General features: G+C 34.6%; 2 protein-coding genes across 4 annotated transcripts in view; both read right to left on the bottom strand.

The window, feature by feature from the left end:
- Positions 1-1,300: 1,300 nt before the first annotated feature.
- LOC110423201 (aldo-keto reductase family 4 member C10-like) lies at positions 1,301-8,831 on the bottom strand. Of its 3 annotated transcripts, none has more exons than XM_021437359.2 (4): positions 8,814-8,831; positions 7,460-8,336; positions 5,933-6,187; positions 1,301-1,846 (listed from the first exon to the last, which is right to left on the bottom strand). In XM_021437359.2, exons 2-4 carry the CDS (start codon positions 8,024-8,026, stop codon positions 1,586-1,588), a joined length of 1,083 nt encoding a protein of 360 aa, XP_021293034.1. In that variant the 5' UTR covers positions 8,027-8,336; positions 8,814-8,831; the 3' UTR covers positions 1,301-1,585. The 3 variants fall into 3 exon arrangements, with proteins under 3 accessions (XP_021293034.1, XP_021293033.1, XP_089640880.1); XM_021437358.2 differs by lacking the exon at positions 8,814-8,831 and adding an exon at positions 8,424-8,763; XM_089784754.1 differs by lacking the exon at positions 8,814-8,831 and having other exon boundaries at positions 7,460-8,763.
- A 1,522-nt stretch (positions 8,832-10,353) lies between these two features.
- The window catches only part of MIOX1 (myo-inositol oxygenase 1), a 2,822-nt gene continuing 240 nt past the window's right edge, over positions 10,354-12,935 (bottom strand). The window contains exons 2-11 of the mRNA XM_021437266.2: positions 12,725-12,863; positions 12,214-12,295; positions 11,912-12,116; positions 11,717-11,776; positions 11,553-11,605; positions 11,294-11,416; positions 11,102-11,171; positions 10,921-10,999; positions 10,746-10,827; positions 10,354-10,646 (exon numbers count right to left, since the gene is read on the bottom strand). Of these exons, the coding sequence (XP_021292941.1) occupies positions 10,620-10,646; positions 10,746-10,827; positions 10,921-10,999; positions 11,102-11,171; positions 11,294-11,416; positions 11,553-11,605; positions 11,717-11,776; positions 11,912-12,116; positions 12,214-12,295; positions 12,725-12,863 (920 nt within the window). The 3' untranslated portion in view covers positions 10,354-10,619. The remainder of the gene's footprint in view (positions 10,647-10,745; positions 10,828-10,920; positions 11,000-11,101; positions 11,172-11,293; positions 11,417-11,552; positions 11,606-11,716; positions 11,777-11,911; positions 12,117-12,213; positions 12,296-12,724; positions 12,864-12,935) is intronic.

Genomic DNA, 12,935 nt, shown 5'->3' with positions numbered 1-12,935 from the left:
TTTGGTGAAGCCTATTGGTGCAACTTTTCAAAGGCTTTGGCTGCACTTGGTGATCTGAAGAAGACATACAAAACAAAAAATTGAAACAGGGAATCTGACTTTTTGAATTACCAATACCTACTCAGCTGAAATCATTGGCACTTCACCTCTATCTTACAGAACCATTACCAGCATCATCAACTGTCAGATTGGTATTGTCAAGATGTGAACTGACAAAACATTTATCTCCCTGTCAATGCAGGGTGGAGGAAAAAGATGTCAACTTGCCTGAACCAACGAATAAACTAGATTACTAATGTCCATTTTCGGTGCTATGATTAATTTTGTGGATGCTTGCAATCCATCATAGTGCCCTTTTTTTAATCAAACAAGAACTTCTGCAACCCTTAACTAATACACAAAAAGGGCATAATGAACAAATTTGCTGTGCCATAAACAAACTTTTCTAAGTATTTAATACTCTCAATGCATCTCTAATATGCAAGATTAAGTTCCAGTGCTCTTGCTTCTGAATGCCACAACATGTAATTTTAAAATACTTTTTTCTAAGTATTTAATACTCTCTTGTTAGCCCTCTTTTTTCCCTTTGTATGGCATGTCAATTCGGTTTTACCTTCTAATTAAAACCATCAATGTCCACTACTTATGCATGCAGCCTTAAATTATAAAATCAAAACAACCATTGAAATATTCTTACAGCTGCAATGGGATTGACTCAAATTAGTAAATTAATGATACAATCACACTTTTGCTTCTTTGCTCAATTGTGAATAATCCATGATAAACAATCAATGAGATTTAATTGCAATCCTCATGAATCCTCAACATCAAGCAGGGGCCTTCCCTGACTAGTTTAAGAGCTACATGCGTTTAGGGAGATCCATTGGAATGAAATTGGAAAATATAAGGCAAATTGATTTATATATTGTAAGAATAGGTTTACAATTATGCTGGGATTTTGGGGTTCCTATGGGAATTAAAGTCATGGTTGAAAGGAATTATCAACACATAGAGTCCGAAGATTTTTTAAATGGGACTGGGACTACATGCTAATCTCAAAGCAAACCTTGGTGCTGTTTGATATGCTATGTGTAGTGCCACAGAGAAGGAAAACCCCACGCTTTGTGTTCGTTTATCCCACTTACAAATAGCTTAGTCATGGTGCTAACGATGGAGTTCACGATCCCACCTCAATCATAAATAAATTAGATTATCTTGGTAAGTAGCTTGTAATTCAACCATGGCCACCACAAACTACACTTTACGTGCAAACCCTAACCAAGTTTGTGCGCAATCACTATAACAGAAGTTACAATTTTCATTTGATAATTGACATTTAATGATGTTACATACAAAACACGCTTGCAGAAACATATGGAACACCCTTTTGGTTCATAAAGTAAAAAGTTGCCACTATGATCAAATAATAATGTCTTCCTTTGACTTTCTATTCATCATCCATGAATTCAAAGCCATTGCAGACAATGGAGGGGTGGCATCAGCAAATATTATAACCCTGCAATGACACCGTTGAAACATAAAAATGGGGGCATTTATCTTAAAAAAACATCATGGCTCACATGTATTAGGCGTTGGATTCCGCGTCATCCTCCATTTCGCGCACAGCTTGAAGGGGGCCACTACCAAACATGAGGCCTCTGTCTGAGAGGTTGTTCAGAGGACCGTCTCCGAACAAACATACCTGGGGTTCAATCTGATTCAAGCGCTTCCACTCATCATCTGATAGAGACCAATTGAAGATGTCTATGTTTTGCTTTATCCTGTCAGGCTTTAGGCTACATGGTAGAACACTGGTTCCTCTTTGAAACCCCCACCGCAGAATTACCTATAACGGAGCAAAAGCAGACCGACATGATTTTAAACCATCAGAACTGCTATACTACTAAAAAAGGCAGCACAATAGGACAGGAAACATATCATGCTTTTTAAGGGCAATATATGAACTGCAAATCTTGGAGGGGCCAATATATGAACTGATATACTAAAAGCGGCGGTTGCATCTTGTTTCCTCCAGGCTACAAGTGGCAGTTTTAGTATTTACGTCGATAAAAATGCCTGTTATCATCATTGAATTGCTCTACCATAAAGGATTGTGATCCCAAAATGCCCTATGAAAACAATACTTCAAGCTTAACCCATAAATTTGAATTATTGCAGTTGCAAGGTATTTGATTAAGAAACCATGCATTGGCTTGCTAAAAGCTCTAAATGCATAAAATATCCTAGGCAGAAGCAATATTCAGCCACAACCATCATATGAGGATGTTAAGAAAACCCTCTGACAATCATGTCCAGATGAGTAGTTCACTTCACATTTTCTAATAGACGTAAGTATGTTAAAATGCTATCAATTGGTTATCCATCTGCAACCTCCTGCCTCTTTCTTCCCCAAGGAAAGACTTTATAAAGGTTCATATGGGATTAATCTTGTTCTTACATACACTTTCTGTTCGATTTTCCAGTGTTGGCTGTTTGGTGATGGGAAGAATCACCCCTCTAAATATGCTTTCTTAATAGAATCCATTAATACCTAACCAACCTTAATTTCAAATTAGCTGGTGTCAGCTCCATGAATCTTTTTCTCCATTCTGCTTGATCTGAGGTTATAGCATCTGAAAGATTTAAAATGGCAAATCCTTTCTTCTTATTCTATTGATCTTCAGCTATTCCACCTCCCCTCATCTCTTTCTACTTACGGCATTCCTGCTACTTGTTTAGTACTCACAGATCTACATTGCACATAATTACACCATCTAAATAATTTTCCTTAACTTGTATTCAGTTGGTGATACCTATACATCCATATGGGTATGTTTATTACTTCTTTTGCCTTATCTTGTATAGGCAAACATTCAGTTTGATTCTCCTCAAAAATTATTCACTAAAAAGCTATAGGTATTTGGTCAAAAAGATGCTTCTAAAGCTTCAGTGTTTCTTTCTATATTTTTTCATTAAAATATAGTAGTAAATACTGTTCATATATAACATTGAAACACACATATACAATGCAAACACAAACACATGCATATAAGGCCAACAACCATTCAAATGTTTGTCAATAAATCTCATTTTTCAATGTGTTTTATTTGTCAACATTTATAAAAGCCACTTGTAGTTGAGTCAAGAATTTGTAATTTTATGATTCCATCATATTTTTATTCCAAGTTTCATTTTAGAAAATTAAGATTTGATTCATGATTTCAATCTCAATTAGACATCCAAAACAAATTCCCAGTCCCATAGAAGAAAGATAGTAGAAACACCCATGGCATGACAATCTACGGTAAAAAATTAGTTCAAATGTATTCAATACCTTAGTAACCTAACAGGGTGTTATATGCATATAATCTCATTCAAGTTGCAACATCTACCAGCATCTACCAACCTTCACACATAATGCCGCATTTTTCAGTAATGATCTGCCCAAAAATTTTAACATTGTAACGCCCACTACTCAACAATCTACAGAACTATAATCTATCTTCTTTATCCATGTGTGCCTTGTAAGTATCACTGACCAAGAGAAAATTTTAAGATATTTTTTGTTTATTAATTTGAGATAGTGATTGATAGTTTGATACAATCACCATATCTCTACAATTATGTTCCTCTGAAACAAAGGAAATTAGTGAAAATTCGTTAAATTTGGCAACTCTATGTCTTTACTGGGGATAAGTAAATCTATCCAAACTTTAATGCCTAGAAATAAGGTTTAATCCACAGCTCAATAGATTTGGAGGAAAGGAATGTGATGGAAAGTTGGGTACAGGAGGTTGGGAGGAAGTTCTCTGGTATAGCTATGGGTATAAGTGTAAACTGAAAGCAGACATGCCTAATATTAGCACTTTGCAATGAAATACGCTTCCTGACAAGTTATTGAGGATGTACCAATGACAAAGATATTGCTCTTTATGGTCACAGGAAGTAATATAGAAGATATGCATTCTCTGCCCATTAAGGAAATTAACTCTTAAGAATCCAAGAAGCATAACTAAGTTTGCTAGTGTAATTGCACGTTTCTGAGTATATTATGGTAATCACTGTTTGCACTCTGCACAGGTTTCTCATTACGAGTATCACAGCTTGAACATAATAAATGCATTATCAACACATACTACAAATAGAAAGCGAGAAAATTTACCAAGTACATGTGGCTTGATGTAGCCTCATCAACTGTTTTCCCAATATATGGTAACTCTGAATGTTTGCATTTAGTTTTTCAGCCAAATATTAGGGGGTGTAAAGTGTAAATTAAATGAGCCAATCCAAGTCTTTTTCAAACTTGGCTTGGTTAAAATTTACCAAGTTTTAGCTCTATACAAGTTCGTTTTGAGCCCAAAATTAGCTGTTGAAACTCAACTTGAAGAAGCTTATTAAGCTCCTGAGGTAAGCTCAAGCTTTAATCTAAGGTTGGTTACAAGGGAAATCATTCATAAAGCCAACTTTTAAGCAGTTGGCAACGCAATACTTGCCCAGAGATTAAAACAACTTTAACCATAGAACATACAATCAAGAATGGGTTTACTAGCATCTGTCCCCTCCCCCTCCTCTTACATTTTGCTTAATGTGAAATGCCATCAAGGTTCTCAAAGCAGAGAAAATCCATTAGTTTTATTCTTGCTCTATGCTCCTTGCCTATTTTCTTGACTTGTAAATTGATAACTATTTTATAAAATCCAACACATTGATGGATATAAGTGATGCCTACGAGATGGAAACTTTCTTGTCTTCCAAGAAGATATTGATATGGTTAACTCTTTTGATGCTTTCCTCATCCTTTCAAAGATTTACCACCTTTTCAACATCAGTTATTGAGAAAATGCACTCTGCCCAAAATCCATTATCATGGCAATATTTCATGATGCAACAACAGTAAAAAAATGGTGAAAATATGTTAAAAGACGCCAAGCAAGACAGCTGTTAGTGACCAGCAAAATGGTGATGGATTAGAGTACTGGTGGCTGGCCACCTGTACTTTAGTAACTTTGATCAATATTCAGTTATCACTGTGCTTTAAACTTATGCACCCTAAAAATTCAGACAAACATAAATTATATACACTATATTATAGGGTCAAGCAAGCTCTTTATCAAGCTTGTTTTTAATTATAAACAAGATGAGCTTGCCTACTGCTCAAACTGTGCTCAATTACTTAAAAAACAAGCTTAAAATTTTTGTTTAATTAATAACAAATATGAGCTCTAACTGAGCTGTTATACCTGCTGTGCAAAGAGCTCAATAGTTCAACTACACCCCTAGTTTAACACTTTAAAACGTTCGCTTGTAGTTGTAGGCAATTCATGAGAATGTCACAGTATTTAAAGGTTTTTCTATTTACATTTCATGTTACTCCTATTAAATAAAGTTTACAGCCTCAGTTAAACTCTCATGCACTTTCAGGCACTGGTAAAAATATAAAAATAGTGGATTTTGTATTTGTGATTGTATCTTCCACTTATTGCTCATACTAGGAGTCAGCAAAACATAGATACAGAAGTCTAACATCAATGCTTATGTCTCATTTATATATGTACTAGCAATTTTACCAACCTTATAAAGTCTTGATATTCAGAATAATATGTAACAGCATTCTACATAGGTTCCATGGACTGACATCAAGTGGAGGATAAAAGAATACGTTCGCTATTTAGCTTACATCAATTTTGGAAAGTTCAAAGGGTTGTTCTGAGTCCCACTCTTTTTTCCGCTTTTTAATTCGTAAAGTACCCATTTCACTGAAACCAGGATCATTAGTGTTGATTTTTAAATGGATGGGATGAGAAGGGTAACATATAGTCAACAGATTTGAAACCATTCATTAGCCTACTTGAGGTCAGAAACAAATAGAAAGAATGCTAGTATTGTACATATTCAGCAAAAATAGACATGATACGGTTATAAAAGAAAATACCTGCTCAGGTGTCTTCTTGTGCCTATCTGCTATCTCTCCAACAACTGACAACTTCAGCATTGGTCCATGTACTGATCTAGACCTCCTAAATGAAATGCGAGGAGTTCCAGGTTCATCTTCACCACCTGATCCACTATCAGACACTCCAGGACTTGAAGTAGGTACTCCCAAAGGTGTGTGAGCAGATACATGGATACCTTTCAACTGGCAGAACTTCACCAGCTCATCTTGCCTCCAGAAAGGATGCAACTCCACCTATTAAAAGCAATGACAAATTAATTCTAGACCTTGTTGATGAACTTTTCCAGAAGTAATCTTTTAAATAAAAGAAAAGAAAATGGGAATAATGATGAGAAGAATAAAAATCTATTTCTGGAAAAGGATTACAAGATACAGTGATAAACATATTTTGCGGACATAAGACTTGAGCCTAATATTCCAACACTCTATTTTAATAACAGCAAAACAATTGAAAGAGCAAAAATTTGCAAAGAAGATACCTAGTCATAGAAAAGACAAAATTACTACAAAAAGGAAAGGCATAATATAGAACAGCATGTAGAAAAGAACTGATGAAAGATACAACAGATATTTATCTGATGCAAAATACATCTCTTCACAAGTTAATTAAAAGGAAAAATGGATTGAGTCATTTTGGTCAAACTTCAAGGCAGACAATTTAGGAAGCCTTTTCTGCATTTCTTTTGTGGTCAGTTGGTCCTATGTATGTGCCAAGAGATATTACGAGCTACTAACCTGGTCAATCAAATGAAGCATATTTTTGGTTGACAACACTAAATTGTAGTCGGAAAAGGTTCATGTAAAGGCACATTTTCTAGTACTAGCAACTAATCTATGCCATACCCTCAAAGAACTCGGTACTTTATATGGAAGGTAACATGTTAATCAAAGATAGACTCTTGCAGTAAGGCACTGTGTCCAAAAGACAGTTCCAAGTAAAATACATGCCTCAAGGTACAAGGAAGGGGATAGACACAACTAGGTGTTTTCATATAACTTTAAATCATCCATACAGGATATAAACAGTCAGGTTACTTCTACTTTCGATAACTGTGATTATCAAGTAACTACCAATCATCAAAATTCCAAAATCAACAACAACATAAACAAATATTCTTGTGAATCAGCTAATAAAGTTTGCCTCAGGTTTTGCAGATCCATACTCAAAAGTTGTAGAGAGTCATTTTCTTTCATCGTTTTGTGATACCAAGGTACTGGAGCTCTCTGACTCTAAGCTCCTAACCGGTGAATAAATTTTGATCGAGAAGAGAACCAACGCAAAAACCTCCTCTAGTTAAATGTATAAACAGGGTGCAAGTACAAAAGACCATTAGACTGTATCATTACATGATAATTCAAAAGAAATTTGTGGCCGGCTCTCCAACTAGTTATGAATTTACTTCACAGTAAAGTTCTCAACAAATCAATGCAAAGGAAAATAGTTTTATGCAAGAATTACAGAAATTAGAATAAATTCAAATTCAAGAAGTGTGATATCTATCAAACCTGGTTAACTGCAGGAACGATTTTTGCAAATCTAAGCAGTTCTTTGATCTGATGAACACTGAAATTGCTGACACCAATAGCTCTAACCAAACCCAATTCGACTAGGCTTTCCATGGCCTTCCATACCTTCTTCAACCGATTCAAAAACTGCCTATGCTGACTCCCAGACTTCGAAGGAGGATCAGTTGCATCTCCGAAAGCTGAACTCTCAGGCCAATGCATCAAATAAAGATCCAAGTAGGAAACTCCGAGATTCTTAAGAGACACCCTAACGTAATTCTCAATCTTATTCAGTGAATTCATAGTGCAATAAAGCTTAGAGGTCAAAAAAACATCCTCTCGTTTCAAAGAACCTTTGAAGGCTTCAGCCAATGCTTCCCCAACTTCAATCTCATTTCCATAAAGATGTGCACAATCTATATGGCGGTAACCAACCGACAATGCTGTCTTCACAGCGTCAACACAGAGGTCTCCTCCACTCTGCCATGTCCCAAGCCCAATGGCAGGAATTTTAGCTCCAGTATTCAACACAAAGAAATTCCCTGGAGTCCCAGCTTTTCCTTTCATTTTCCTTGATCTTCTTGACCCACCAACCAAGACTACCGAAGGGGCAAGATTTAACTCCAAAATTTCCAACAATTTTAACTGTATTTAGTATTTAACTTATAAAACAAAGCAAAATCCCAAAAAATTCCCAGGATTGCAGTAAGATGTGAAAATTAAACCACAAACCCACCAATGAAAATCTCAAGAATAAGGGAACCCAAATCAGCAAAAATGAGATTGATAAGCACAAGACCAGAGGAACACTCTTTATCCAAAAGAACAAAACTTTACTTCAAATGAAAAAGAACCCAGCTTCTGTTCATCCATTAATCTGAGAGAAACCAACAATTGATCATTCATCATAAAGACCACTGACCAAACCAATCTATAAGAAACAAAAGCAAACGAATAAACAAACCTCAAAAAATTCAGACCACAACCACCAAAAAACGAAGGGCTTGTTTTTTCCACTGTGCGTATGCAAAAATATATATAAAATATTACAGCTAAACTTCAAAAGAGAGGGTCATGGTCAACAACGGCAACAGAGGGAAGCAAAATAAACTTATAAACTAAAACACCCCATCAAGAGACAAAACAACACTCTTTTAACTATAGCCTGGAGTGTATATATGCATATATTTATCAAATTATCAATCTTTATGTCTATTTTAGAATAAAACAAAAGACAAATGGTCAAATCTATAATAGTACTGTTTAGATTATTATGTTGAAATTTTGAATATTATTGTGCATGTTTATGGTATATAAAGGAAAAAATAAAAAGAAAAATGGGAAAATGAAGTACCTAACCGGAACAAAGGGGTTTGTCTAAAATCCCACCCGCCACCAACCAAGTACCCAACTCACAACTACATTCATTGGACAATGCTCTCTAAGATCTCTCTCTTGTCATTAAAATCTAATTTTTTTTTCTAGTAAAGATATTTTGGTTTCTGCTCAAGCTCCAGCTATAGGTTTCAATATGAGAATATTCCTTGTGCTATGACTTGTGAGTTCTAACATAGGAGGAGACTAGGGACAGTTCCCTAATGGTAGTGAAACTGAAACCAAAGTACATTTTGATATAATTCCAAGACTAATCAGTTTAATCAGTTCAAAGCAAAATGATAGTTTTATTTGATACATTGAATAGTTGTCAAGTCTTTTTCAAGTTTATAATAATAAGACATACAAAAATTTAAAAAAAAAAGCATAAAAAATGTAAGGTAATATTGAACAATCAGAACTTTTTTTCAGATTTCCTTGTTGAGCTTCTAGGTGCTTGCTAACAATCCATTACCAATTAAATTTTTGCTGACTTTTTTTTGTAGTATACGCCACCTTGTGCATATTTGTCAGCAGCTGACCAGAGCTACAGTAGCCATGGAAAATAAAGACAATTAAAGCACCAAATTATTCCAATTAAAATGTCAATAAATAAGTAAAGACACCCATTGGCTTATTTTAGGTAGAAGGCCAAGTTTTTTCCTACTTGTTGGTTTTACCTGGTTTTGGTTAGGTATAGATAAACACATTAGTCTTTCAAAGTGTGAATGCATTGATAGGTAGAGTAAGGGATTTAAACATTGTTGATATTGATATGGAAAATGACTGAAATTCATATTTTAAAAGTTAAAAATTTTCATTTGAGGGATAAAGGTCAAAATTTTCGCTCAAATTATTTCAATACTCATGATTTAGGACGACTTAAACTCTTATTATGACTAATCAAATTTTCATTATTATATTTCACCCGTTTTTATTAGGGATAAGTGTCACATATTATTTGTTTAAGTTTTTTAATTTTTTTTTTAAATTCTTTTATTTTAGTGTTCTATACTCATATTTATTCATAATGCTAGTAGAGATAAGTCAAGAGGAAAAGTAGAAGCATTAGAATTGCATTTCATTTGTTTTTATGTTTATCATTAATAAAAATTTAATTTAATTGTAAGAAAATAAATTAAAATTTAAAATAATTAATGAATTTTAATAATTATTAGTAATTTATAAACAATAATAATATATAAAATTGAAATTTAATATAAAAAATCATTATTTATAATTGAGTTAAGATACTTAATATCACCATCTAATAGTGATGACATTTCCTACAAGTCAAGAAACTTTGGTTGGAATCTCTTTGTTTTTTTTTTTCTTTGTTTGTTTTTATAAGAAGAAAGGAGACCAAGAAACAATGATCCCCTGACTGTTGTTCACTACAAAACAAAGAAGCAATCATGTAGTAACATGTGAAGCTCCTTTCCTCTTTCCCATTTCTGGTTTTTCCTTATCACATACAAAGCCATTAGAGATAAATCAGCTAAAGAAGGTACAAAGATGGATTTATACATATAATCTAAGTCTTATTGAAGGCAAAGCAGTTAGTACATTTCTTTACTAAAAATAAAAAAGAAAACCGACACATTACTAAAAATAGAAACCACCCTTTTATTCCTACCTTCCAACTCTCTCTAGTAACCCCGTTTTACTGCTAAAAATAGGAAGAGAAAAGAGAGATCAAACACAAAAGAACACAGCAGAAATTCATGCATCCTGACTGATCCTGTCCTTTATGCTGCTAATTACTAGTATGCTCCTGCTTCCAAAGTCACCATTTGAGCTTGGCTGGGAAGTACTGCATGGAAAAGAGTTGTTTAAAGTATTTTAGAACAAATGAATTTACAATTATATGTGATCATCCTGGTGATTAAAGGCTTTGGAAAAGGGAATTTACCTTCTTTATCAGAGATAAGTAGTATGGCTTGACTTCCTCAACATCTATGCGGACTTTGCTCTTGCTGTAAAGGTCATATTTGCTGCAAAAGCCAGCAAAAGAAGGAAATGTTTAGATAAAAATGATCTTCCCTTCAGATAGAGTTGATTAAACAACAAGAAGGGTACATTCTTACTTGAATATTTTCAGCCATTTCAGATTCTCAATATCTTCTTCATTCATTAAGTGCTTATAGGCATCAGCTCTATGTAAAGCTGCAAGTTGTATGGTTCCAACAAAAGGTATTTCAAATTTGTTAGAATGATGTCATTTTAGCTTATAACACTAAAAAATGAATCATTCTGGTTACTGTTTACCATAGAAGGAGTGATATCTTATGATGAATAGACCAGCTGAAGGAAATGCGCTTTTGTTCTCCTTAGCAACCTGAAATATAGAATAACAAAAGTTAACTCTTGTCATTGAAACATGGAATATAAAAGCATAACACAGTTAACAGTAAAATTAAAAAATAAAGAAAAAATTCGAAAATATCTTTGGAAGTATACCAAGTACATGTAGTCATCATGCCCCCATGACATCAACACATTGTCCAGTCCACAACCTTCTGAGTAAATCCCATATTTAGTGTTATAGACAGGGTTTTTGTAGTCTGGATTTTCCAGGAAATACTGTAGGAACATGCCCAAGAAATGTTAGAAACTAGCAACATGGAAATCAGAAATAATTCTAGTGGCTGAAGTGAGCATAAAAAAGAATAATCTGTGGATAATATGAATGTTCATGATAAAGATTCAAGATACTGACCTTGTGGTGAACGATTGATTCATCATAGGCACACCCAACAGGAAATGTATCACCTGGAATGACAGCAATCATCAGTAATTAGTAGGTGCAATAATGGAAACACAATCTGTTTTAATTGTACAGATTAAACAGCAAGACAAGAGAGAGAAGAAGGAGGCACTCACCCACGACAGCCCATTGAGGAAGCTCCCCAAAAGCAGGATGAAGAAGAACTTTTCCAAGATCTACAACACATAATGAAATAAACTTAAAATTAAAATTATTGTATTTAATGTATAATTTTTATTTGCCTTGGAAAGTAGGAAACATTATGGAGTTCAATCAGTCAAATGAGAGTATTGTAACAGGACATCATATACCATGGATAAGGCCAGTTAAGTGGAGCCAGTCCTCATCTGGATAGTCTTTTCTAATAGCTTCAGCAGTTTGCAGCAGGTGCTCAATTTGAGGTTCATCCAAGTCAGGATCACTCTCATCAACAAACTCATTAAGAAGTTCACAGCATTCCCAGATGCTCATTTCCACCTTGTTCAGTTTCCCATATTCCCCTCTCATCCTCCTCACCTGCTCATTCACATGGTATAAATTTTTAGAATCATTTTTCATTGTTCCTTTTTATTTCAACAGTAAGAAAATGAAACCAGTTAGGCAAATCACTTACAAAGTCAACAGTCTGGTTAATGTGATTTGTTCTGTAAAAATCTTCAACACCCTTTTGCCTTTCACTTTCCACATGGTAATCTCTGCTTTCCATCAACAGGAATAGATTAGCTCTGAGCCTCTGATTAAAAACTTGGGTCTCCTTTGAAGGCCATTCTCACTAACAAATCAAATGGTAATCAAACCGAGAGTTTTTTGGGCCTTGGCTCTATCTATTGTTTAGGTCTTGCAGTTGTGAATTTGGCTACAGTAAAATTTAAGTTAAAAATTGAAAAATATCTAAATGGCTCCTTCTGTTTGTCCAATAAATCTCCTAGTGACAGTAGGGCAAGATGTGCTCACAAAAAAATTGTGCATTTAGGACCATAATGTCATAGGCAAAGTTATCAATTGAGTCAACCCTTTGTGTTTTTTCCTTTTCTCAACCATTTTTCTTATTCATTTGCAACAGGAAACAGCATTGTCAAACAGAAATTTTGTATGAGTTCAGGAAGAAATGCAAAGAGCAAGACCTGAAAGTGTGACCAAAAGAGTTGGTATCAGGGGCCACAAATCCCTCATCAGGCATTGTCTCAGGCACCACAAATCCTCCATCCAACACCAATTCATTCTCATCAACAGGACCCTTATTCCTCTCCCCGATCCCACCTTCTATCACCAAACAAAAAAAGACCCAATTAAGACAAGATCATCAAGGACATTATTAATGAAAGAGAGAAGAAG

The sequence above is a fragment of the Theobroma umbraticum genome, unplaced genomic scaffold, assembly GCF_002168275.2.
Source record: "Theobroma umbraticum cultivar Fairchild unplaced genomic scaffold, ASM216827v3 scaffold_20.0, whole genome shotgun sequence".
Taxonomy (NCBI): Eukaryota; Viridiplantae; Streptophyta; class Magnoliopsida; order Malvales; family Malvaceae; genus Theobroma; species Theobroma umbraticum.
This window is presented reverse-complemented; position numbering and strand designations above follow the sequence as displayed.

Coding starts and splice junctions, on each gene's coding strand:
- LOC110423201 (XM_021437359.2), bottom strand. CDS start 8,026: ATGAAAGGAAAAGCTGGGACTCCAGGGAATTTCTTTGTGTTGAATACT. Junction 6,188..7,459: donor TCGTTCCTGCAGTTAACCAG/GTTTGATAGATA, acceptor TGCTTTTAATAG/GTGGAGTTGCATCCTTTCTG. Junction 1,847..5,932: donor ACAAGAAGACACCTGAGCAG/GTATTTTCTTTT, acceptor GCTCCGTTATAG/GTAATTCTGCGGTGGGGGTT.